At 35.3% G+C, this 21,360-nt stretch overlaps 1 protein-coding gene across 1 annotated transcript in view; it reads left to right on the top strand.

Annotated features, from left to right (window-relative positions):
- TBC1D15 (TBC1 domain family member 15) overlaps positions 1 to 19,667 on the top strand; it is a 36,203-nt gene extending 16,536 nt beyond the window's left edge. Inside the window, exons 6-17 of the mRNA XM_074827230.1 lie at positions 2,068 to 2,170; positions 3,140 to 3,337; positions 4,883 to 5,011; positions 6,872 to 6,975; positions 7,276 to 7,370; positions 8,786 to 8,902; positions 11,731 to 11,831; positions 12,579 to 12,678; positions 13,012 to 13,109; positions 17,843 to 17,959; positions 18,527 to 18,613; positions 19,310 to 19,667. Of these exons, the coding sequence (XP_074683331.1) occupies positions 2,068 to 2,170; positions 3,140 to 3,337; positions 4,883 to 5,011; positions 6,872 to 6,975; positions 7,276 to 7,370; positions 8,786 to 8,902; positions 11,731 to 11,831; positions 12,579 to 12,678; positions 13,012 to 13,109; positions 17,843 to 17,959; positions 18,527 to 18,613; positions 19,310 to 19,516 (1,456 nt within the window). The 3' untranslated portion in view covers positions 19,517 to 19,667. The remainder of the gene's footprint in view (positions 1 to 2,067; positions 2,171 to 3,139; positions 3,338 to 4,882; positions 5,012 to 6,871; positions 6,976 to 7,275; positions 7,371 to 8,785; positions 8,903 to 11,730; positions 11,832 to 12,578; positions 12,679 to 13,011; positions 13,110 to 17,842; positions 17,960 to 18,526; positions 18,614 to 19,309) is intronic.
- Positions 19,668 to 21,360: the final 1,693 nt, after the last annotated feature.

Below are 21,360 nucleotides of genomic sequence, written 5' to 3'. Positions count from 1 at the left end.
TTGTGGAAATGGCAGATTTCAGTCTGTACATTTCTCTTTCCTAATGGTTATTTATGCTTTGGTACATGATGTATCTAAGCTCACAACCTCTTTTAGGAAAAGATGTTTACTCAGCTTTCTGGATGCCACAAGGAAATACTTGGCAGCATAATTACTTGTTATCCCAACCTCTAGTTTATAATACATGGGATCTTGATGTTAAGGCAGAAAGTTTAGCTTTTCTTTAAAATATCTTTCATAGGTATTTTTTCCCTCTATTCCTGTAACCTCAAAAGTTTTTGCCCTTCTCTAACACCATTTCTTATAAAATGTCACGTCATTGCTGAAATCAGTGTGTGTGAAGTGGCTAAACTTGAACAAAATGTTTGTAATTTGTTGCTTTAAAGATTATGTGCTTCCTGGTTTGGTGGCACCAGTCTAATATTGAGAAAACACAGTGTGTACAGACGACACTTTCTAACTTGCAAGATTTTGAGTAAGTGTAATAAAGTGACTAGCTCACAAATTTGTTTTGAAGATTACTCAAGTAGCTGCTGATACCCAACTGGCTGTCCAGAGAGAATGTTTAATTAAAATGGAGATATGGTATAAAGTTTTTGTTCTTTTAGTTAAGGAAAACATAATACATGACTCAGCCTTTGCCCTTGTACTGGTTTTTAACAAAAGCCAAGTGAGCTTCATTAACCGTTGCTGCCTCAAAACTATGACTGTGGTATCTGGCTGTCTCAAAATGAGATCTCTTGTTGCATTTCATATCCGTCAGTGTTAACAGTGTTCTGTCCTGTTGGAATGGAAGAGAGATAAGGCATATTAAAGTTCTTATCTTTGACTTTAATAACACGGTAGGTGATGCAGGTGCTAATAAAAATAAAAGTAATTTTTCTTTCAAAGACTAGAAGTAGTGGATTTAAACTTTGGGAGAGAGCAGTAGAGAGGTATCTTTATAAATGTGTGTGATGTATGAGAGTCAGATGGCAAAGTGCTTGGCTTTCTTCTGCTTAGCTACCAACTCTGAGGCTTGAAAGTCAGCCTGGCTTCTGGGCTGTTTTCTGTCACATACTGAGCTGCAAATTGGTGGTTCAGGAGCTGGTTAATGAATTGATGGGGTAGCTGTGCTGGAGGAGGGGAGAAGATGGGATGTTGCAGGAGAGGGAGTGAGAGCAAAAGGACAGATTAAATACTAGGAGCAGCACAGTTCCACTGTCTTCGTTGTTACTGTTTTCTTATGCCTGTGCAAGCCTTCAGAGAAGCAAATGTTACATTGAAGAATGAGAGTGTACAAATACAGTGAGTTAGGCCAGATCAGGTTTGTGTTCACTTAGCTGTTGGAGTCTCCACAGGAATACATTTGCAGGGCTGTACTGAGATGGTTCTGTTTCACAATACGATGGCTATGGTGTTTTTTAAGCTCCTATCAGTATAAATCTTAGAATATTTCTGACAGTAGCTGTTGTAATACTGTTGGTTAGAAATTTGTTAATGTGCTTTCATATATTGAAAAGCAGTTTGTATTCCTTTATGTAATGTTTTACAGGGTGTCATAATATAAGATTTACTAATTGGTAGACAGAATTCCTTAACTGTATGTGGTGACACAGGCTCTTTTCACTTCCCCTGTTATGTTAAGGGAGTGTCAGTGTATATTGTGTTGAGGTTGACCATGTCTCACTAAACTTTCTTTGCTGTGTCACCTCTTTTTTTTTTGTCCGTTTTCACATACAGAAAACTATAGTTGAAGAAAACTTTATTTACATGTGGGTGACAAAAGGTACCTTCCAGAGTAATTTCTCAAAAAATTTTCAAAAGCATGATGATTTTTTTCAGAGAATGAAAGAGTACAATTCAGAATGAGTATGATGATGATGACTAGTATTTTGAAAAATTAAAGTCCTGTTTTGTAGTGTGTTAGCTTGTGAACTTGTGCCAAGAACTAAGAGTGATCTTGCATCAAACCTGTCTTCTTTGCACAAAACCTGAAATGTGACTTTAAAAACCAATAAACATTCTAAAATATTTTCAGGGAAAACTGGTGGTACTTATAGAAACCCTTTTTAAATTTTATTGCAGATCTCCACAGGATAAACGGATTCTTCTTGTGAATTCTCAGAACAAGTCTCTGTCCCAATCTTTTGAAAATCTCTTTGATGAACCATCATATGGCTTATTACAAGTACGTATTATCTTTGAATTTTTTATTCTGAAGACCTTTATTAAAAAACCCCTCTCTACCGTGTCACACAAATATTCCCTGAATCATTGCCATTGTAGAAGCATTGATTGTATCCTAAAACAAATGCTTACTGTAGAAAGTACACTTACTTATCAGTTGCTTTCTGTGTTCTAATAATTCTTAACTTCCCCATGGTACCATTTCAAACCTATTCATGTTAATGTTGTCTGTGATTCTATACATTTGGGTACAGATAATTTTAGAAAGGGGAAGAACGAAAAATTTTAGGAGTTACCAAAACATATTAATTAGGATTTTCTAAATTTTCCTCAACTAAATATTCTTTTCCTTAATATTTTCTGACACTTTGGAAGGGATGCTGGAAATAGAGCAGCAAAGAGCACAATATTGCCTAAAAGAGGTGTGTTTTTTATGCTAAAACTGCTTATCATTTGGTGGGGTTTGTGGACTTGTGAAAGTCAGCAGCAAAATTTCCAGTTACTTGAATGAGGCCAGAGTTTTGACCTACTGATTTCTTTAATTAAAGAAAAACTTTGAGTGAATTACATTAGTTTCTGGACTTAGTTGTTAAATCAAGTTTTGTGTGAGATTCCTAGCAGAGTACGTGATGATTCAAGATGTGTTTTTTCTATTAAGGTAGAGAAGCAAGTAATAAGGAAGATGTTTTGTGGCATTAATCACTGGAAAGTAAAACTTCTATATGTAGGTCAAGCTTACTAAGCACACTGCTATCCAATCTTTCAAATCAATCAGTAGTATTATCGTAATACTTAAGATATCTTTTTTAAATCATATAGTGAATGTACTGTATGAAACTACTGATACATGAAACTCCAGTGACTTTGAGACCTACACTACCTTTCCTGTTGTTTTGCTTTCTTTGAGTACAAGAATTCCAAATAATCTGTGGTTTTTTGTATGTTACTTGTTTTCCTTGTTATAACACAGAAATTGAAGAAAGATCCATACACAGTAACAATGGGAAGATTTTCCAAAGTCACAAACTATATTTTTGACAGTTTCCGTTTAAGTGACCCTTCAAGTCAAAGGCGTCCACCATCAGAAATGGCAGACTTTCTCAATGATGCTATTCCAGGGCTGAAGATAAACCAGCAGGAAGAACCAGGATTTGAAGTCATTACACGAGTGAGTGTGTAAATGAATATGATACAGATGCATTGATTCTTATTATGCACACCTTTAAAGGCAAGGTAGGACTTGAAGCTCAGTGAGTTACACTGTTTATGTTTGGCGATTGTGGCGTATGCTGCCCTACCATTTGTTCATGAGAGTAAGATCATCAGCCTCTTCTAGAAAATGTTGTTTTTATGCGTGCCAATATGAATTTTGCTTTGCAAGTAAGTTCGTCAGTACTGGAATGGTGATTATCATTATCTTAGGCTCACTACCCTGAAAAGTGACCCGTTTCATGTTTAGTGTTTCTTCTGTGGTCAGATAGAGCTATGTTAAGTAAAAGTGGGGTATGCAGGTTAACGACCAACTTTCTTGGCTAATCACTTTAACATTTTGGTTTGATTTACGAGGGCCAAAAATTAAAACAAAGTATTTAATAGGATGATTAATGTCTAGGTTGTATAAGTGTACAGATTTATGTATGACTTGAACCAAAGCTAGAATGAACTTGTAATGGGATTATGAATCACTTTGGGCTCCTGTTGGTGTCTTACAGATAGGTAGAAGTTTATTTTTAAATGCTTGTGACTACTGTCTAAGGCTGACATGTTTTTAGAGTGTTAAACTGTTTTGAATGTTATTTTTTACTTGAGTTCAAAATAGTGTTAATATCTTAGCAGTAGCTGTATGAACTATGTAATTCTAAGAATTTACTGCTTAGCACTTAATTGGTTAATTTATCAGTGAGAAAAAGTATAACAAATGCTACATACTGAAAACAACACTGATCTGTATGTCTTAATCTGGCAAATGCCTTAGACTTCTAAAGAGTTGAAACACAAATTGACTTGGTGGTTGCCATCATCAGAATATTTTTAGAAAGTAAGGAGTTGCTGTCTGCTGATTTCTGCTGTGTTTAAACATGCAGTTTGGGAATTGAGAGAGACTAACCACAAACCGTGAAACTTTGGTGGGTGTTAGGAGTTCTGAAAGCACATACAATCTTGGCTTTTTTTTTTTTTAAGGAGTGATGTACTTAAATTGATCTTTCAGTCACACTGTGCGGTCTGTGGGGGCATGGCATCTCTGAACCCAAGTCATTTTTCAGTTCTCTCTTAAGATGCACTAATGTGTATCAGGAATGTGCTTTTGCAGTGAAGTTCCCTATTGTCCTTGTTTGCTGTATTGCACGTACCTAATACACTTCCAGTTGCATAGAGGCTTTTAGACTATGGGGAGCTAGCTCAGGTATTTGTGAGGGTAGAAGGTTATTTAAGACACACACATAGATCCTCCTCTAAAATCTGAAATATTGACGTCTGTACCCAGATCTTCAGCACAGAGTGTCTTGCTCTAAAGATCTGCTTGTGTTGGTCCACACTACTTGCTAACATGGTCACAGCCTTAGATCCTTAGTTGCTAACTGAGGTATTCACATGTGAAAATGTAATTGCACTGAATATAAGAAACTGGCAGCCGTAGTACTGTTTGTGCAGTTGTTTAAAACTACTGAAGCACTTCACTGGGATTCATAAAACGTATTTGCATGTTTTTCAGATTGATCTAGGAAAACAGCCTGAAGTTAGTAGAAGAGAGCCTGTGTCAGCTGAAGAATGGGCTAAGAATATGGATTCTGAAGGAAGAATTTTAAATGTCGACTACATAAAGCAATTGATATTCAAAGGGGTAACTTGTTTTTCTAAAGTCAGCAAGACCTATGGCTTGATTCTGGTTGCCTCTTTCTTTCCTTCCCAAACCATGTTTATGCTGTTTTCAGTATACTTGTAATGCTTCATGCAGGACTTTGAGCATGAGACAGTCAGTATTATTGGAGAAGCTTCATAAAGCATGATTTCATGCTAATCAAATACCTCAGCAGTCTTGCAAACAGACAAGGTGCTCTACAAGGGGAGAGATCGTGTGGTGTCTGGTTTAAGTGAATGAGTTGAAAACACAAAGGCTTACATGATAAAGAAGAGAAATCAAAGTGCCTTTCAGGAGAACACCAGTGCTTCAGTGTTAGGGTATCGGGTTTATTATTTTCTTTTTGAGGGTTTTTTCTTACCCTTCTCCAACAAAAGCTTCTCTTCTTTGCCCAGCAGTTTGCCTGGATTTGGCCTTCATCAGAGCAGTCCTAAACACTTTTTCTGATATTTTTTATTGGACTGAGGGTTTTTCCAATATGAATGTGAATTTAGTCTCAGTGATGGAAATTTTGAAAGCTTTAGTTATGTCCTGTAGCTGTTCTACCTAATGTTACTTTAGTATTTCTTTTTTTTGGTGGGAATCCAGCTGCCTTAATGCATTCTCTGTGTACCTGTTTATGCATGTTTGCAAACATGCAGTCTTGCATTCTTGGAGTGTGAGCAGAAGTAGAGGATGATAACATTGATATTACCTTTTCTTTAAAGACCTATGCATAATAAGTAATGTACTGTGAAGGGGGTAGAGTGGAACTGAGGGCCTTTTCAGTTTTTGTGACTGTTCTTTAATATACCTGTGCCTGAGGTGCCCAATTAAGGACACTTCTGCAATGAGAATTACTACAATCCTTTTCTTCCAGTAGCCCATTACCCTGTCATTTCTGTTCTCCGTTGCCAGAGGAGTGAGCACTTGGTGTTATTTATGACTCAAGATACCAATAACTTCCAGTACATTAAGTGCAGATGCTCATTAAAGAAAAAAAAGAAAAAAGTTAAAATGCCTCTCTTAAACTGTTTGCCTGTTACTGGAAAAGTTCCAGTTGCTACTTGTTTTTGCAGTGGTTGATGCTATTTGCTGCACCATCTTCCTTGCCTTAATCTAATGGTAAATGAAGAAATATAGTGAGGAATCAAGCTGGCCTTGGTCTGGTAAACTGGGGAATCTGACAGCAAAAGTGCCTTATTTTCATGACTATACTGCTGGGGTTGAAAGAAACTCTTTTGATGAGAGTGGGATATGATTCACCTAGTACATTTGTCATCTACAAATGATGAGCATTACTTACAAAGATTTCTGACAAGTGGTGTCCTTGAATGGATGCTAGTATTTTTAATTGCTTGGAAGATTCATCTGCATGTTGGCCATGTCTTGTTAGATGAAAATATTTATTAAAAATAAATAAATAAATAGAAGTCTAGTCCTCAAGATCAGTTTGTGGTGAGACCAGAAGTTTGGCAGTTAAACAGCAGGATATTTAAATATATAAGTTTTAAAGGTACTTTTTTGCATTTTAAAGCTTCTCTGATGCCCAGAAGGTTATGATTTCCAGCAGTGAAGCAAAAAGATAGGAAGAAAAATCTTTTGTAGAGTTTCTTTTTTATCCTGTGAGGATGAATCCAGTGCTTCTGCACTTTTCTGTTTAAGCATATTCTCTTCCTCCTGTTTCCTTCAAGTGTGATACCTAGTTAGCAGATAAGATTTGGCTTCAGCGTAAAAATAAGCTTCCTTAAAAGAGAATTTTTATAAGTTGTTACTTTAAGAAGTGTTGTATCACTATAGGAACATTTCCTCACAAAATTGAGATAATATTTTTGTTAATGTTTCATATCCATTTTTCCCTAGGGTCTCTGCCATACTTTAAGAAAAGAGGCATGGAAATTTCTTTTGGGGTATTTTCCTTGGAATAGCACTAAAGAAGAAAGAGCACATCTACAAAAAAGGAAAACGTGAGTACAGTGGGGGTTTTGTTACAAAATAAATTTAAAAGCTGCTTTTTTCTTAAGGCATATAGCGATGTAGAAAGCATTTTGGAAGCTTGAAGGACAGCTGCTAAGGATTGTTGAATGCAAAGAAGCGTGTGAGATGTTCTTAAAAATGATTGTTATACTAAAGTAAAAATATATAAACAAGGATGGTGTTATCCCATTATGACAAAGAACAAATGGAATGAATGAATGCTTAAATAAAAAAGGAAGAGATTTAATAATTGAGCATGTTTTGGTTTCAAAATTATCTTTCTTCTGCAGGGATGAATATTTCAGGATGAAACTGCAGTGGAAATCTGTCAGTGAGGAACAGGAAAAACGAAACTCAAGATTAAGAGATTACCGGAGTCTTATAGGTAAGTTTAGATTTAGAAACATACCTAAGTGTACAAATTCACACACTTTTACAATTCAGTATGAAGTTGAAAAAATGTAACCTTTTGAGTAACCTACGTGAAGAATCACTAAGAACATGTTGCTGTTTTCAGAGGTGTCTAAACTTTGTTATATACTCAATACTAAAACTCTCTTAACCAGAGTAATAATTCAGAGCTTTATGTGTTAGTGTTACAGAATGGCTGGATTTAACTTCCTTTACTTAATACCAAAAGGCTCTTTATTTCATTATGTAATTTCACTGGGAGTGTCATTAAAATAGTGATGTAGAATAAAAATCTGAAAATGTGTTCTGTTTATATTTTAAAATTTCTTACAGGGATTTGTATATGTGCATTCTGACTTGAGGGTTTTTATACCTACTTTTAAAAATTTCATCAAGTTCTGCTATTAGCAGTTTGTATCCTTTGTATCCTGTATCTCTTTGGTAGTGAGATTCGGGCACCAATGTTTGGGTTTGCTAAAGTTATTTCAGGAGACAGGATAAGATTTTTGTGTTATTCTGCAATATGGACTAAACTTATTTCAGCCAGTTATTCAACAGGCAAGCTGAAAGGTTTAAGAAAGTTTAATTTTAGTAGATTAGTAAACTTCCTTTTTAGAGAGTATGTGTGTTAACAGGAAGAAAAAAATACTCGGAGTTCAGAAGAGGCTGAAGTTTTGTCTCTGTTGAAGCAGTTCTATTCCTTTTTAAGTGTTTAAAATGTAAATGGCAATATTAGGTTTATGTTGCAAATAGGTCCAAAACTACAAAATACTCCTTTTATTGAAGTGCACTCAAAATTTTACTTATTTCAATACATCAATCTTGAATTTCACATTATTAAACAGTATACTGTGTGCTTGGTGTGTTTGAGGCATGAAAACTGCGTGTTGAAACAGGCAGTTTCAGCTCACTATGAGTTACAGGAACTTGTTAAACTGAATTTATAAGCATGCTGCTGTGAACTACAACAGTGTCTTTGAGCTGATCATGTGGTAACTCTCCTACTATGGCTTATGCTGCATTGCATAAGTATAAACGGCATTGCATAGCTGACTCACATAAAATTGTTCTTAATCCCTGTAAGTGTTAAAACATTTTCACTGAATTATAATCAGGAATTTTTCCATAAAAAGTATTAACAAAAAATAAGGCAAAAAGCTTTGAAATCTGTCTATACACAAATCCTTTTATTGCAGACAGGAAGGATTTTCTTTCTTTTAAAATATTATTCATTTTGAAATGACATTCAGTTATGCAGTTGTCTTAAGCACTTCAAAGCTTTGTGACAGTGTTTGAGGAAAAAAGCAGCTTAAACACTCTGAATTCATTTGATGCTGGCTTTGTAGAACTTGTTTTGAAAATGTTTTTAAATCTGGACTGTTTTCTTAGAAAAAGATGTAAACAGGACAGATAGAACAAATAAATTCTACGAAGGTGAAGATAATCCAGGATTGATTTTACTTCATGATATTTTGATGACCTATTGCATGTATGACTTTGACTTAGGTAAGTTGTGTTCCTCTGAATGTAAAAACCTTTTAAGTTTCTGATATGTGGCTTTGTTTGTGTTAAAGCCTGTTAATACACCTGAACTTGTATTGATTACAATGCTTTTTGTAAATGTCAAGATTTATATTTTAATAATGTAGATAACTTTGTTCACTTTCTCATCCTATTTCTTCCTCTCTTCTATCTGATGATTATCACAGGCATCTGAATTCGTCAGCTGAGGTGGGATTGGGAATGAAGTGGCACTTTGTCTTCACCATAGCCTTACTGTTGTGTTTTTGATTGGTTTTTTTGTTGTTGTTGGGTTTGTTTGGGGTTTTTGGGTGAGTTTTTGTTTTTTTTTTTTTAGAATTAATGCAAGTTTACTTTTCGGAGTTTTAAATGGGTTTAGGTCTTTGGAACTTGAGTGTAATATCCATTTTTAAGACTGATATATCAATAAAAATGATAAACCAGCTGCCACTGCTGTAATTAAAGTTCAGCATGCTGAACCAGCTGTTTGTAAACATGAGTGTTCTTATGAATACTTTAAAAGCTGGTTCTTGAGGAGTACACTTAACAGTCTGTCAAAAATTACACTTTAGTGTATGCATCTGTTGCAGAAGGAAGAGCGTATAATGTCTTGTGTTAATCACAGTGTATATGAGATGTCTAAGCCATTGCTTTTGTTAATTGCATTGGAAGAGATGGAGGGAAAAGATAATTCTAGCTGGTTCCTCCCTCCACCCCTGGCATGACATTTGGCTGTTGTCTACTTGGGTGGGTTTTTTTGTATTTAGTCTCAGAAAAGTGTTGGGATTCTAAAAGCCCACTTTGTGCCAGATTTTGAAGGCAAAAAGTAGGAATGAATCTTTAATCACTGGTAAACTTGCTGCAGAGTTGGAGTACTTGCCAGCTTTTGTTCTTTCTGTCAAGTCTCTAGAGAGACTTGATCTTTGGCTTGAAAAACAAGGGAAAAACTAAAACTGGTAGAGACTGTTTAAACATGTAGGTCTGTTTCACATCTTTCCACCTTCAATCCTCATTAATGCACAGTGACATATAAGCGAAGTTAAAGCACATTCACCACCCACTCTATTAAAAACATTGTTTAGATGGCTTAAATGTATGCAGTGGGTAAGTTCTGTTTTATAAACAAGCAAGAATAATGGAAATATAGTACATTTGATATTGTATCTGTGTAAGGCTCCTAAGCTACTTAGATATTGGTACAAAACTGCTCTTAATCCTTCGTCAGCAGCTGTGTAGAGGTCTGAATAATGCCACAAACTGCTGGACAGGGGAGGGGACAGAACAGCTGTTAATACAACATTTTTCTGAATGAATTCCTCAAGTCTGCATTAATGAGACTGGTTTTATTCTTTAAGAGACTTTTAAACTGTCTTGAACAGAACTTTCTCAGGATGTATTTTAAATTGGCTATAGTATTAAATGTTTAGGGAATAATTTTTTCTTTTGACCTTTTAAATATTTACCCATTTTCTGTTCCTTGTTCTGTTTTTCTTCTGATAAGAAGCAGGCTCTATATTTTCAGTCATTGACTCCAATCCTCTTTTTCAGTTATTCAGTTACAATTACATCATTAAGAAATGGAATCAGCCAAGCTTGAGTCTGAGGAATGTCATGTCAAACCAATAACTGATGATAGACGTACACATAAATCATGTTCTCCCTTACTTAGGGAGGTAGATAGGCTGATTTGAGCATCCGTGGTAAGGTAGTTGGAAGAGTTGGGAAGAAGGGCTCTAAAAATCCTTGTCCTCTATTCTTCTTAATTGGGCTGTTAATTACAAATGAGGAAGCTGGAAGAAGCATTAGAAAGCTATAAACTCTTGAAAATGTTTTGTATACCACTAAATTTTCTAGCTATTTGTAAAAATGATATGCTCTAAAAATGGCTGTTTTATTCTCCAGTTAAATGTAAGCTTTTCTTATAAGGCATGTGAGTACTTTTTAGGGCATATGAACTTGATTCACCGTTTCTGGGCACAGAAACCTAAAGGCAGTTTCCTGAATCAGGTCTAGATACGTGTTTCTTTCATGCTTCTCATAAGCAATACTTTGTTGTTAATAGCCTTCTGTAGTTTGATAGGTAGTAGTCTTTGTTGTTGTTGGCTGCTTGCTTACATAGGTGGTCTTAGGCTTTAAAGTATTTAAAATACCATCCAAGCAGAACAGTCTCTACTTCCCTAAATAGAGGAATCCTTAAAGGATATTCAGTGCCGGAAAAAAGAAACGTTAAGTGTGAAATTTTCTTTGTAAAAGCTATTGCACCATATGTTTTCCTGGAATTGAAACTCAACATCTCTTCAAATCTATTTGAAAAGAAAATCTTCAGTTGGCGAGGGGGGAGTGGGAAGACGTTAAAAGATTTTAAAGTATGGAAGAAAGCAACCACTTACAGGTGGAGAGGAAAATAAATATGAGTCTGTATTTGTGATGGTGCAAGTTTATATATTTAATCATTTAAAAAATATCAATACATGCTTCTGAGCTCTAAATTGGAACTTTTTTTACTAAAAATTTATTCTGGTGCCAGCTCAGTTTGCACGTATTTTAACAACTACAAAAACAACACATTTGTTTTATGTTCTTTTTAGACTGGCAGAAACTGCTGTTAAATCTTGTTAGATCTGCTGGATGTTGGTTATTATTAATACAAAAATGCCTTTACTGGTGGTTGAGTTGGAAAATGATAGTATCTGCACAAACTTGGAATGCAAACATTTGTTTCACTCGGTCATTCAACATACTTGAAAAAGTACTGTGTAACTGCTGAGTTTAAATTCCTATTTGACTTTTTTTTCCCCTTTTTCTCTATCAAGGTTATGTCCAGGGAATGAGTGACTTGCTTTCACCTCTCTTGTATGTTATGGAGAATGAAGTAGATGCCTTTTGGTGCTTTGTATCATACATGGATCAAATGGTAAAATAAGGCTTTTTTAACCCATGTAAACAGATAAGCTATGGATAGCATTTGGGATTAATTTTAATTTATAAATTTCATCGGGTTTTTTTGAATTCTTTTGAAGCAATCATCTTATGTTTGAAGTCAATATGTTTTTTCTGATTGATACAGGTTATGGTGGGTTTGTGATACTATTACTGTGCAGTACAGACAAATTCAGCTTTTTGGAGATTCTGAAGTAACTTAGAGCCATCACAGACAAATCTGTATTAATTGGGAGTCCTCTAGCAGGATTTTGTTCATGATAATGGTTCCCTGTCATACTTACCTTTTGGGATTTGTTAAATGCAATTTAGACTTTCCACAAATTGAAGCTTTTATGAATTGTGCATGTGGCAAAACAATGTGACTGGTATGAGAATACAAAAAAAGTTGTCGTCCTGCTTTGAGTGCAGTGGTGCTGCTTGGAGGTACAGAGCATAGGCTCTGTATTACATACATATATATTACATATTACAATTACATATAAATATTACATATTACATACATACACAGTTCACTGCTTTAGTTAAACTTTTCAGTAAAAGGCAGACATTTCATTAGATAGAAGTACAGTTAAATATCCATCCATATGTTAAATACCTAAAAAGATGAGAACCACTGTAGCAATAACAGAACTTTTTTTAAAAATTAAAAATAGCTGTAAATCTCAAAATTATAATTGTGTTAATAAAAATGACCGTGCTAATATTTTATTCCATCTAGCATCAGAATTTTGAAGAACAGATGCAGGGTATGAAGACACAACTAATTCAGCTGAGTACTTTGCTTCGTTTACTAGACAGTGGATTTTGCAGTTATTTAGGTAGGTGTATTATTCATGCACAATAACTAAAAGAACTTGCTGCATTCTGTGTGCATTGATATCCTTATGAGTCTTTAAACTTAATTTCTAATTAGTAATGCCTAAAAGATTTCAATAATTCCTCCATGCCTATTGAAAAACAGGGTCATCTTGTTGCTGATTTTAAAAATATGCCATCCTCTGGCAAATACCTTTGATTCTGAAAAGGGGCTACCATCTTAAAAATCAATGGTATGACTGTGTAGCTGTAAAGTGTGGGTTGTTGTTCCCTCCACCCCCCCCATTGTCTTGACCAAGTTTGGTGTTTATGAAATGTAACACTCTTATTCCTAGAATCTCAAGACTCAGGCTACCTTTATTTTTGCTTCCGATGGCTTCTTATCAGATTTAAAAGGGAATTTAGCTTTCAAGATATTCTTCGACTCTGGGAGGTAAGAAGACATTTCATCACACAAACTCCAGCAGTCTTTGGACTTTAGAACAAAAAGCATGGATCATTCTGCAAAGTGATTAATACTCTAATAGATTTTTTTTTTTTTAACTGATTCAGTGCAGTGAGGTGAGGACATATTAGCATGTGTTATATCTTTATAGCCAAAACAACAACTTGGGAAGTTAATGAAAAAATACTTACTTACAAGAGTTGGTGGGGATAAATTGGCTTTTTCAAAAAGGTTTGGACAGGATCCTTCAGATGAGGCTGTTAAGTGAAAGTAGGAAGTGGAGAGTATCAGTTAACTTTTAACGGAAAAGAGCTTATGCTAGAAGAAATACCATTTGTCTGTGTGCCTGATCAGTTCCTTGATGTTGGTAGTACTTTATAGATTAAGTGGAATGAAGCACTGGCAGGATAGTTTTTGTGTTAGCCAAAACCATAAAGAGGATGATGTCAGAAGATCCAGTTAATTTTGGTGGTAAGGCCTCATGATGCCAAATAACATAATGTAAAACATCAAAATGTGAAGGTTCTGATAAGTCCAGGTTAATGAGATCTTTTTGATTTAGGTGATTTTGGGATTAGATGGAGTAATTAAGATGAACTCAAGTTTTTGTTGAACACTTTAATTCTTCAATTCAAGAAGACTTGAGACCTGTGTCACCAGTACAGGTTTATTCTCTAAGATGCATTTAACAACAGCACAGTATCCACTGAAAACTCCCAAACGAGGATAAATGTTCAGATGACTAGAAGGAGTATTTTCTAGGAGATAACATTATGTATAGTGCTGGGGAACAGAAGGGTAATGAAAAGAACGGGTCTGAGATGCATAAAATTTCTACTGTAATGAAAAATAATGCTGTTTCTGGTATAATGAAAAGTAATGTTGATGCTTTTATTCACTTTTTCCACTAATGAAAAAGGAGTCACATAAAGAGGAGGACCAGTATGTAAAACTGTCTAAAGTAAATATTTTTTAGCTTTTTATCATCAGTTGGTGGAATTTGCTATCACAGTGTATTGAGGAGATATTTTAACTGAAGAGGACTAAAAAGTTTATGAATAACATTCATAAATAAGGGAACCAAAATGTATAAAACCAAAAGAATTCTCTTATTCCAAGGTATAAATGATAATGATTTTGTAGGGGAAAAAAAATCACCCATCTTGTTTTCCCCCCTTAGTGTTATGTTGTCTTCTCAGTATTTTTTAAAGACTAATTTTTCTTTTTAAATTGATGACAACAGTATTTTTATTTATAGTTTATAGTCCCAAGTTAGCGTGGTTTTTATCATCTCTGCTTTAATGTGTGTATGTGCGTGCATACAGAAAAGAAACACTGTATTTCTAAGTCTTAAGTATATTTTTTCTGTCTTACGAAGATGATGGAAACCTATTGATATATGATAGTCTTATAGGTTCCTTCTAGCACATCATAATGTATGTTTATTGCAGGTATTCAATTTCTTTGCAAGGAGATATGGAATGGAAAAGGGGATATCCTGTTTTCCTTTTTAAAATTAAGGCCCTATGTTTTTATGTGAAAGCTAGTGTCACCTTTGTCACAGCTGAGGTCCAGTTTACAACAGTGTTTGTTTTTGTTTTCTTCTTTTCCTGTTCATAGCTATGCAGTTTCATTGGCATCAGTGGAGTGTATATGTGGGATTTACAAAGGCAAGTTATAGGCACAGCAGACCGTTTTCCCAGTTGTAATCAGCAGAGAGAAATGAACTGCTTTCAGGGTATTTCAGTCTGAGCAAAAATTTCAGTCTGACCAAAATTCATGTACTGTTTTGTAATAGCATGTGAATTGAGGGAACCCATTTGAAGGCGATGTTACCCTGTGATGTATTCACTTGCAGAGGGTGGAATGGGAGGAAGGGGAGGTGCCATCTGAGATTCCAGTCCTAATTTCCAGGACTTCTGGGGCTTTTTCTGTCTAATCTATGAATTTCAGCGTGTTCTTTTGTATCTCCATTTCTGTCCTCTGAGTTGCCTGAATCATTAAGGTAGCATCAGATACTTTTTCCTTGTTCCCACTGGCTTCATGTCTTCCAGTGTTTCAAGAAAAGGAATGAAGAAGATTCTTCACTAGTCTGGTTATCAGACATTCACTTTAGAGATGGGAGATACCAATCCTCATCAGCTGCAGTAGAGGCTAAAACCAAGCCCTCCCACTTACTGAGCAAGAGCCGTAATAATCAAATTGTGGTAGAAAATGTGGGTGGTTATGGTACAGCAGCATGTGTGAGGCAGTGCATGCGCTAGAGGGGTGGCATTCTACCTTCAGTGGATAAGTTGAGACAAATGATGTGATGGCAGTTATTTGCAATGCTATCCTTTCCACAGAAATATGAATGCAGGTTAAACTGTTCTGTCTGTGAGCGGGATTATTTGCAGTACATCTTAGCACTGTCTCTCAAATTCAACCCAGATGGACAGCACACTGAGCCACTGCTTAGAGGTCCCAAAATTGAGAGCAGTTCAGTCCCTCCTTCACACTGGAGGGACAGACAGTATTACCTAGTAATTTCAGCCAGCTTTTAATCTTTCCTTTGCACAGTGAGCCGCTTCATTCTCAAGATGGTGTAGGAAGACTGGGTAGAAAAGAATCCCAGAAGAAAAATCCTGTTACAGAATTGCACAGCTAATATACAGTTACCTCCAGGGTTATGCTAGTACAACTCACGTAGTAAAACCAGAATGACCTAGTGATAAATTACATATATGCTAGTATTGGTTACAAATATTAATGGATGCTGAGGTAGCACTAGAACAAATGAGTCCTTACTTGCATAGCTTTATCAGAAAGAAATAGGAGGAAAAGAGTTATCGCACTTAAGTGGTATATTTTTATATTCTTAATTTAAATGCTGTTTTTCTTTAATCCTTTTCCAAGCACTTCGTGATGCTGCTTTTACATACATAAGCTTAAGTGCATGCTCTGCTCCAGACTTTGAAAGGTGTATCAAAAATGTTAACAAGAAGTATGGATTTTTTTGCAGCTGGTATTAGCTAGTGACAGCTGCTGATTTTCCTCAGAGAGGAGAGAATGTCTGTAAACATCCTTGTTGATATTTCTGGGGTTTTTTCCACTCTTGAAGCTAGATCCAGCTTCCACTGAAGTTACAGCTTGAAGCAAATACTACTTAAAGTAGATATTCCAGTACGATAGCATTAAATTGTAGATATGAAAGTTAAATATTCTGTTAATGCCTGTAAAAAGCTAATCTATATTTTGGTTCAGTTACCCCTATATCCTGCATTGTCATGTTTCCTCATCTATGTTCTGGAGTAGATGTAATGCCAAGAGGCAGCCTCTTGTCTGATGTACTTCATTAGTTATTGTTGTAGATAGTTCAGAGTATGCATACCATGAGAATTTGGGTGTACTGGAAATGTGTAAGCAGTAGTTTGCTCTCTTTATGTGCAAGCTTGGTGTTGAACCAAATCCATGTACAGCTTCCTTTTTATGAAGTAGGAGTAAAAAAAAAAAAAAAGGTAGTATGTAGACAGACTGTACTTGGTAGACTATGGACATTTTCATGTGATTGTTATTGTTTATCAGCCTATTTACATTCCAGGTCTCTTTCTGGAGTGAGAGAGTGCTTTAACAGAGTACTGGATACCTGAAAAAGATAAAAATTTTAATTCTGGACTGAGTGAATTGAATCTTAATTGAAACATTCAAGATTAATTGCACTTTGTTTTAGGTGAACTTGGTTTGGCTATCTTTTAGATTTATGCAATTCTGTTTACGGGCTAGATGCACTAGTGATAAATGTTCAAGTATAAGTAAGCTCTTGTTGAGCTTCAAGGGTGTGTACTATGAATAATGAAGCAAGAAAATTGTAGTAATTAAGACACAATCTTGATGAGCCTGCTTTTTTTTCCCTTTTTTGAGAGTAAACCCATTGATTTAAATCCATTGATTTAAATCCCTTTGTCTGTTTGTCAGAGTAATTAATGCAAACAATTTTTTTCTTTTTTTTTGTTGTCAAAACTGTTCTCCAGCTTTCTGCCCACCACACACATTCTCTTCAAATACCTTTTTTTTTTTTAAGATTTGAACATGCTAAAATAGGTTATTAATGCTGAGATTGCACATTTTGGTCCCAGTGAACTTGAGAATGATTATCTGTGACCTCTGTGGGATCAAAAGCCAACGTGTCTTCAGTCAGAAAGTAATACCCACCCACCCCAACACCTACATGCACACGTCTTTGGGCTTTTGTAGTGGGGGGACTGGGAACAACTTTATCACCTTATTTATAACTGTTAGAACCTTTTAGAGGGATTGCTGAACATGACATACTTCTACCAATTCACACTTAATGCAGACACACTAAGCCACACAAATAATTTGTCAGTTTTAATTACTTCTGCGTAGTTAGTAATTTTGAGTAGGAGAATTTCACATGAGCTGAGGCAGAACACACACATTCACAAGACGGCAAGCTCAGGCAGCTTAATAGCATGATAGCGGACAGCCTGGTAGACACAGAAGTCTTAAAGAACCAGCTGGGCATTTGGTGACTCATACTTGCATCTGTCACTAGTTGGCTAAAAGAAAAATTGCAAATAATTGTACAAATACTTAGTTGCCTTCAAAAATACTTTATTATTAGATAAGCCGCTCGGGTTGAGGTCTTACTTTCCAAGAATGTCCTTTCTTTTCAGAGGAAAAGCATAAGCATTTCAGAAGTGGTTTTCCTATTTTAACAGGTCATGTGGACAGAATTGCCTTGCCAGAATTTTCATCTTCTCCTTTGCTGTGCTATCTTAGAATCTGAAAAACAACAAATAATGGACAAACACTATGGCTTTAATGAAATATTAAAGGTACTAAATTCTTATGCATTATCTAAATACTAGCTAACGTTTTTGAGTTAATGCAATATGTTTGTATTTCATGGGGGGGGAGGGGAGGAAGAGGTGTGTACTGTCTTGTGAAGGGTTAAACGTGAACTGAATGTCTGTCCTCCGTGCTTTCAAAATGGTTTATTTGGTGTCTGTTTAGTGATAATATCATTATCCAATGGAAAACTGTTCTCCCCTTTAGACTACCACTTACTGTGTTTAATCTTAATTTTTGCTTTTTCTTCTGTAATCTTACTTGTTATCTCTTTGAAAATGTGAGCTGGGAGTACCTAGGAGGGCTAGGTAGTTTGTCACATTTAGAAGTACCATGGATTCCTCTTGCAGATCTTGGGTACTGGTGAAAAGCAGCTGTTGCATACTACATCTTTCAGTACCCATTTGCCAAAGCAAATAAGAGTATGTTTAGCACTTCATAGCTTAAGGGTCAAGCTTATAAGGTGGTACTTATTAGCAGTGCAGTACAGTATTTTACAATAAAGTGTATTTACCATTTATCACACTTACTATTCTTTGTGAATATATTTTCAGCATATCAATGAACTGTCTATGAAAATTGACGTGGAATATATACTCTGCAAAGCAGAAGCAATTTCTATGCAGATGATGAATTGCAAGGTAAAGATATTTTGAATATATCTACCGTGAGCATTTATAGACAGTAAAAGTATGCAGTTGGCTGTAATTGTACATGTATGACTTGTGAAATAGTTGACTAAATGCCTGGCTATGATGAAGGATGTGCTGTATCTAGACAGCACCTATTTTCTAAAAGTCTATAAGCAAGAGTGATTAATTTTATAGGGTAATATTGTTCACTGGGGGAAAGCTGGATTGTGCCTTTTGGTCATGATTTCTTAACTCTTACTAAATAACCTCAGTACAAGTAATTTGATGTTCAGTGTGCTTGAGGAAGATGAGGTGAAAGGTGCACTGCACTGAAAGCATACCGGACTTAGGCAGAAACTGATGGTTCATTCAATAAAACTAATTTCAATAGCACGAAGTGTAATTGTAGTAGTTGTTCAGACTTTTATTTTTGTAATGAGAATTATATTGTTAATCAGGAATTGAATCCTTAGCCTGTCCTCTCTGCCGTCTTTTTGAAAAGCAGATACAGAAAAAAGTAACTTTAATGGAACTGATGCTGAGAGATGCTTTCAGTATAGCTAAATTCAAATGAAAAATTACTTGCGGGAGTGGGGCGGAGGTCAGTTTATGACGGGGACGGGACACGGATGACCTTTTTGTTGACTTTTTCCATTTAATTACAGTGATTTTTAATGTTTATATTTTTCCCTTCCTCCTTTCTAGGAATTGCCTCAAGCAGTTAGTGAGATCCTGGGGATAGAAAGCAGTTCTGTAACACCAGATTCAGATACTGGAGAGGATGAAAGTGGAGCTGCGTTGAGTTGTCCTACGTCGTCATACCAGAGTATCTCAACACCTGTAACTGCTGCCAATGGAACAAGAGACAGCACTCAACAGATGTCTGAAACGCAGAGCTTGACACCTGCGTAATTACAGTTGGTTAAATTGAAGAAAGACTTTTACTGAGCACGTTTTTTCAAGCACTTGAGAGATGGATATTTAAATTCGGTGTTGATTAAGCTTTAAGGTTGGAAAGAAAATCTGTACTGTAATGCTCTTGCATTAAAGCTTTACAACATGACTCAACTATTTTTGTAGTTTCTTCTACCAAAATAGCCTTTTGTTTTCAATAACATTCCTTAATATTTTTGTAGCCAAGTGCATTTTCTTTTTGCTGGTGAACTGGAAATGGATGGTGATTAAGAATGAATTTGAAAACTATGCAGTTGCTGAGCTTTCACACATACTGATCTAAGACAGTGTGAGCTCTTTGATTTGAGCAGATTCACAACAGGCCAGCTGAAGCTGCTGTACAAAATTTTCAAGCTGAAGAGATGCTGATGTGTTAAAGAAGGATTGTTTTGTAAATGAATGGGTTTCTCTATCTCAAATGTTTACAAAAATACTTCTAAGTATTTGTTGCTGGTTGAATGTAGATTTGAAATGGACATTTATACTTAACACAGTTTAATGTCCAAATACTGAATTTTGTGTAACTGGGAGCGGATGAACAGTATATTTTTACATTAACATACCTTCACTTTATATATAAATATTTACACACATACACACACTATATACACAAATGTTTGTGAATACTAAAAAGGATAGTCATATTTTCAATATCTGAATAAATTTGACTGTTCATTCGTATGAATCAGTTTGACCAAATTAATGCACAGCTCCAACTTGGGCTCTTTTTCAAAACTTTTCTAACAGAAGGTAACTTGCATGTGAATATATTCAGTCCTACACTTGAGGTAATTTTGCAATTGATTTCTTGCAAACTTTACTAATGTTTATCTTTGCTAATATATTAACAGATCAATTAACTACTTACACTGTTTTTATGCCAAGATTATTTGGAGAACTAATAAGCAGGTTATAAAAAAAAAAAACAAACCACAAACCAAAATAGTAATCACAATTAACATCAATGCATTTTTTTGTATACATAAAAGGCAGTGTGAATTTATTCCATGCCATGCTGATGTCCTTGACATTATGTGAAATTTAACATAACTGATTCAGTGTATTCATTATTTGGTAACTATTGTACATATATAAAATAAAAATCAAAGCTGATTTAGTGTTTTTAATTAAATCATATTTAGAGAAAAAAGTCTAGTTGTCTGGTTGTTGATATAAGAACATAAGATAGAAGGGGATAGCTAACAATGGTTAGTTCCTTGGTTGTTATATATTTTGTGAGTAATGAAGAGCACAGGGAATACTTGTTTATTACAGAAGGGAACATGCTCTTCATCTCTAGGCTGTTGTTGTGTGGGATATGGCAGAGCTTTCTTTTCTTCTGGAGCAGTTTACTTTTACAAATGTTATTTGTACCATCTAAAGCAAATACAAGTAATATAAAAAGGCTTTAACAGATAAATCAAGTTGTTACAATAATTTGAGACCCGATTAAACTTCTCTCACCGGTTATAAACAAACACTGGAGAGCGGAATCGGTATAGATTTTGTTTTTAATATCGTCAATGTGTTGTTATCTCTCATCAGTTAATAAGAGTCGTCTTATGTGGTGAAAGTCCACAGCTCAGCGCATTTATAGCCTTTCATTTCCTGTCCAGGAAATTACTGTAAAGCATCATGCTTTTGTTCACTACTGAGCATTGTGCTTCTTGGCAGTTCATTTAATGTGGCATAGAATACATAAAGGCATTAGAACTTAGGTAATCAACACTTTAGTTCAGAGATACTAAGCAAGTTAGTTTCAGTATTTTTGGAGCATCTAGTTCACTTTGAAGTGTACTTGC

The sequence above is a fragment of the Strix aluco genome, chromosome 5 (genome assembly GCF_031877795.1).
Source record: "Strix aluco isolate bStrAlu1 chromosome 5, bStrAlu1.hap1, whole genome shotgun sequence".
NCBI lineage: Eukaryota > Metazoa > Chordata > Aves > Strigiformes > Strigidae > Strix > Strix aluco.
This window is presented reverse-complemented; position numbering and strand designations above follow the sequence as displayed.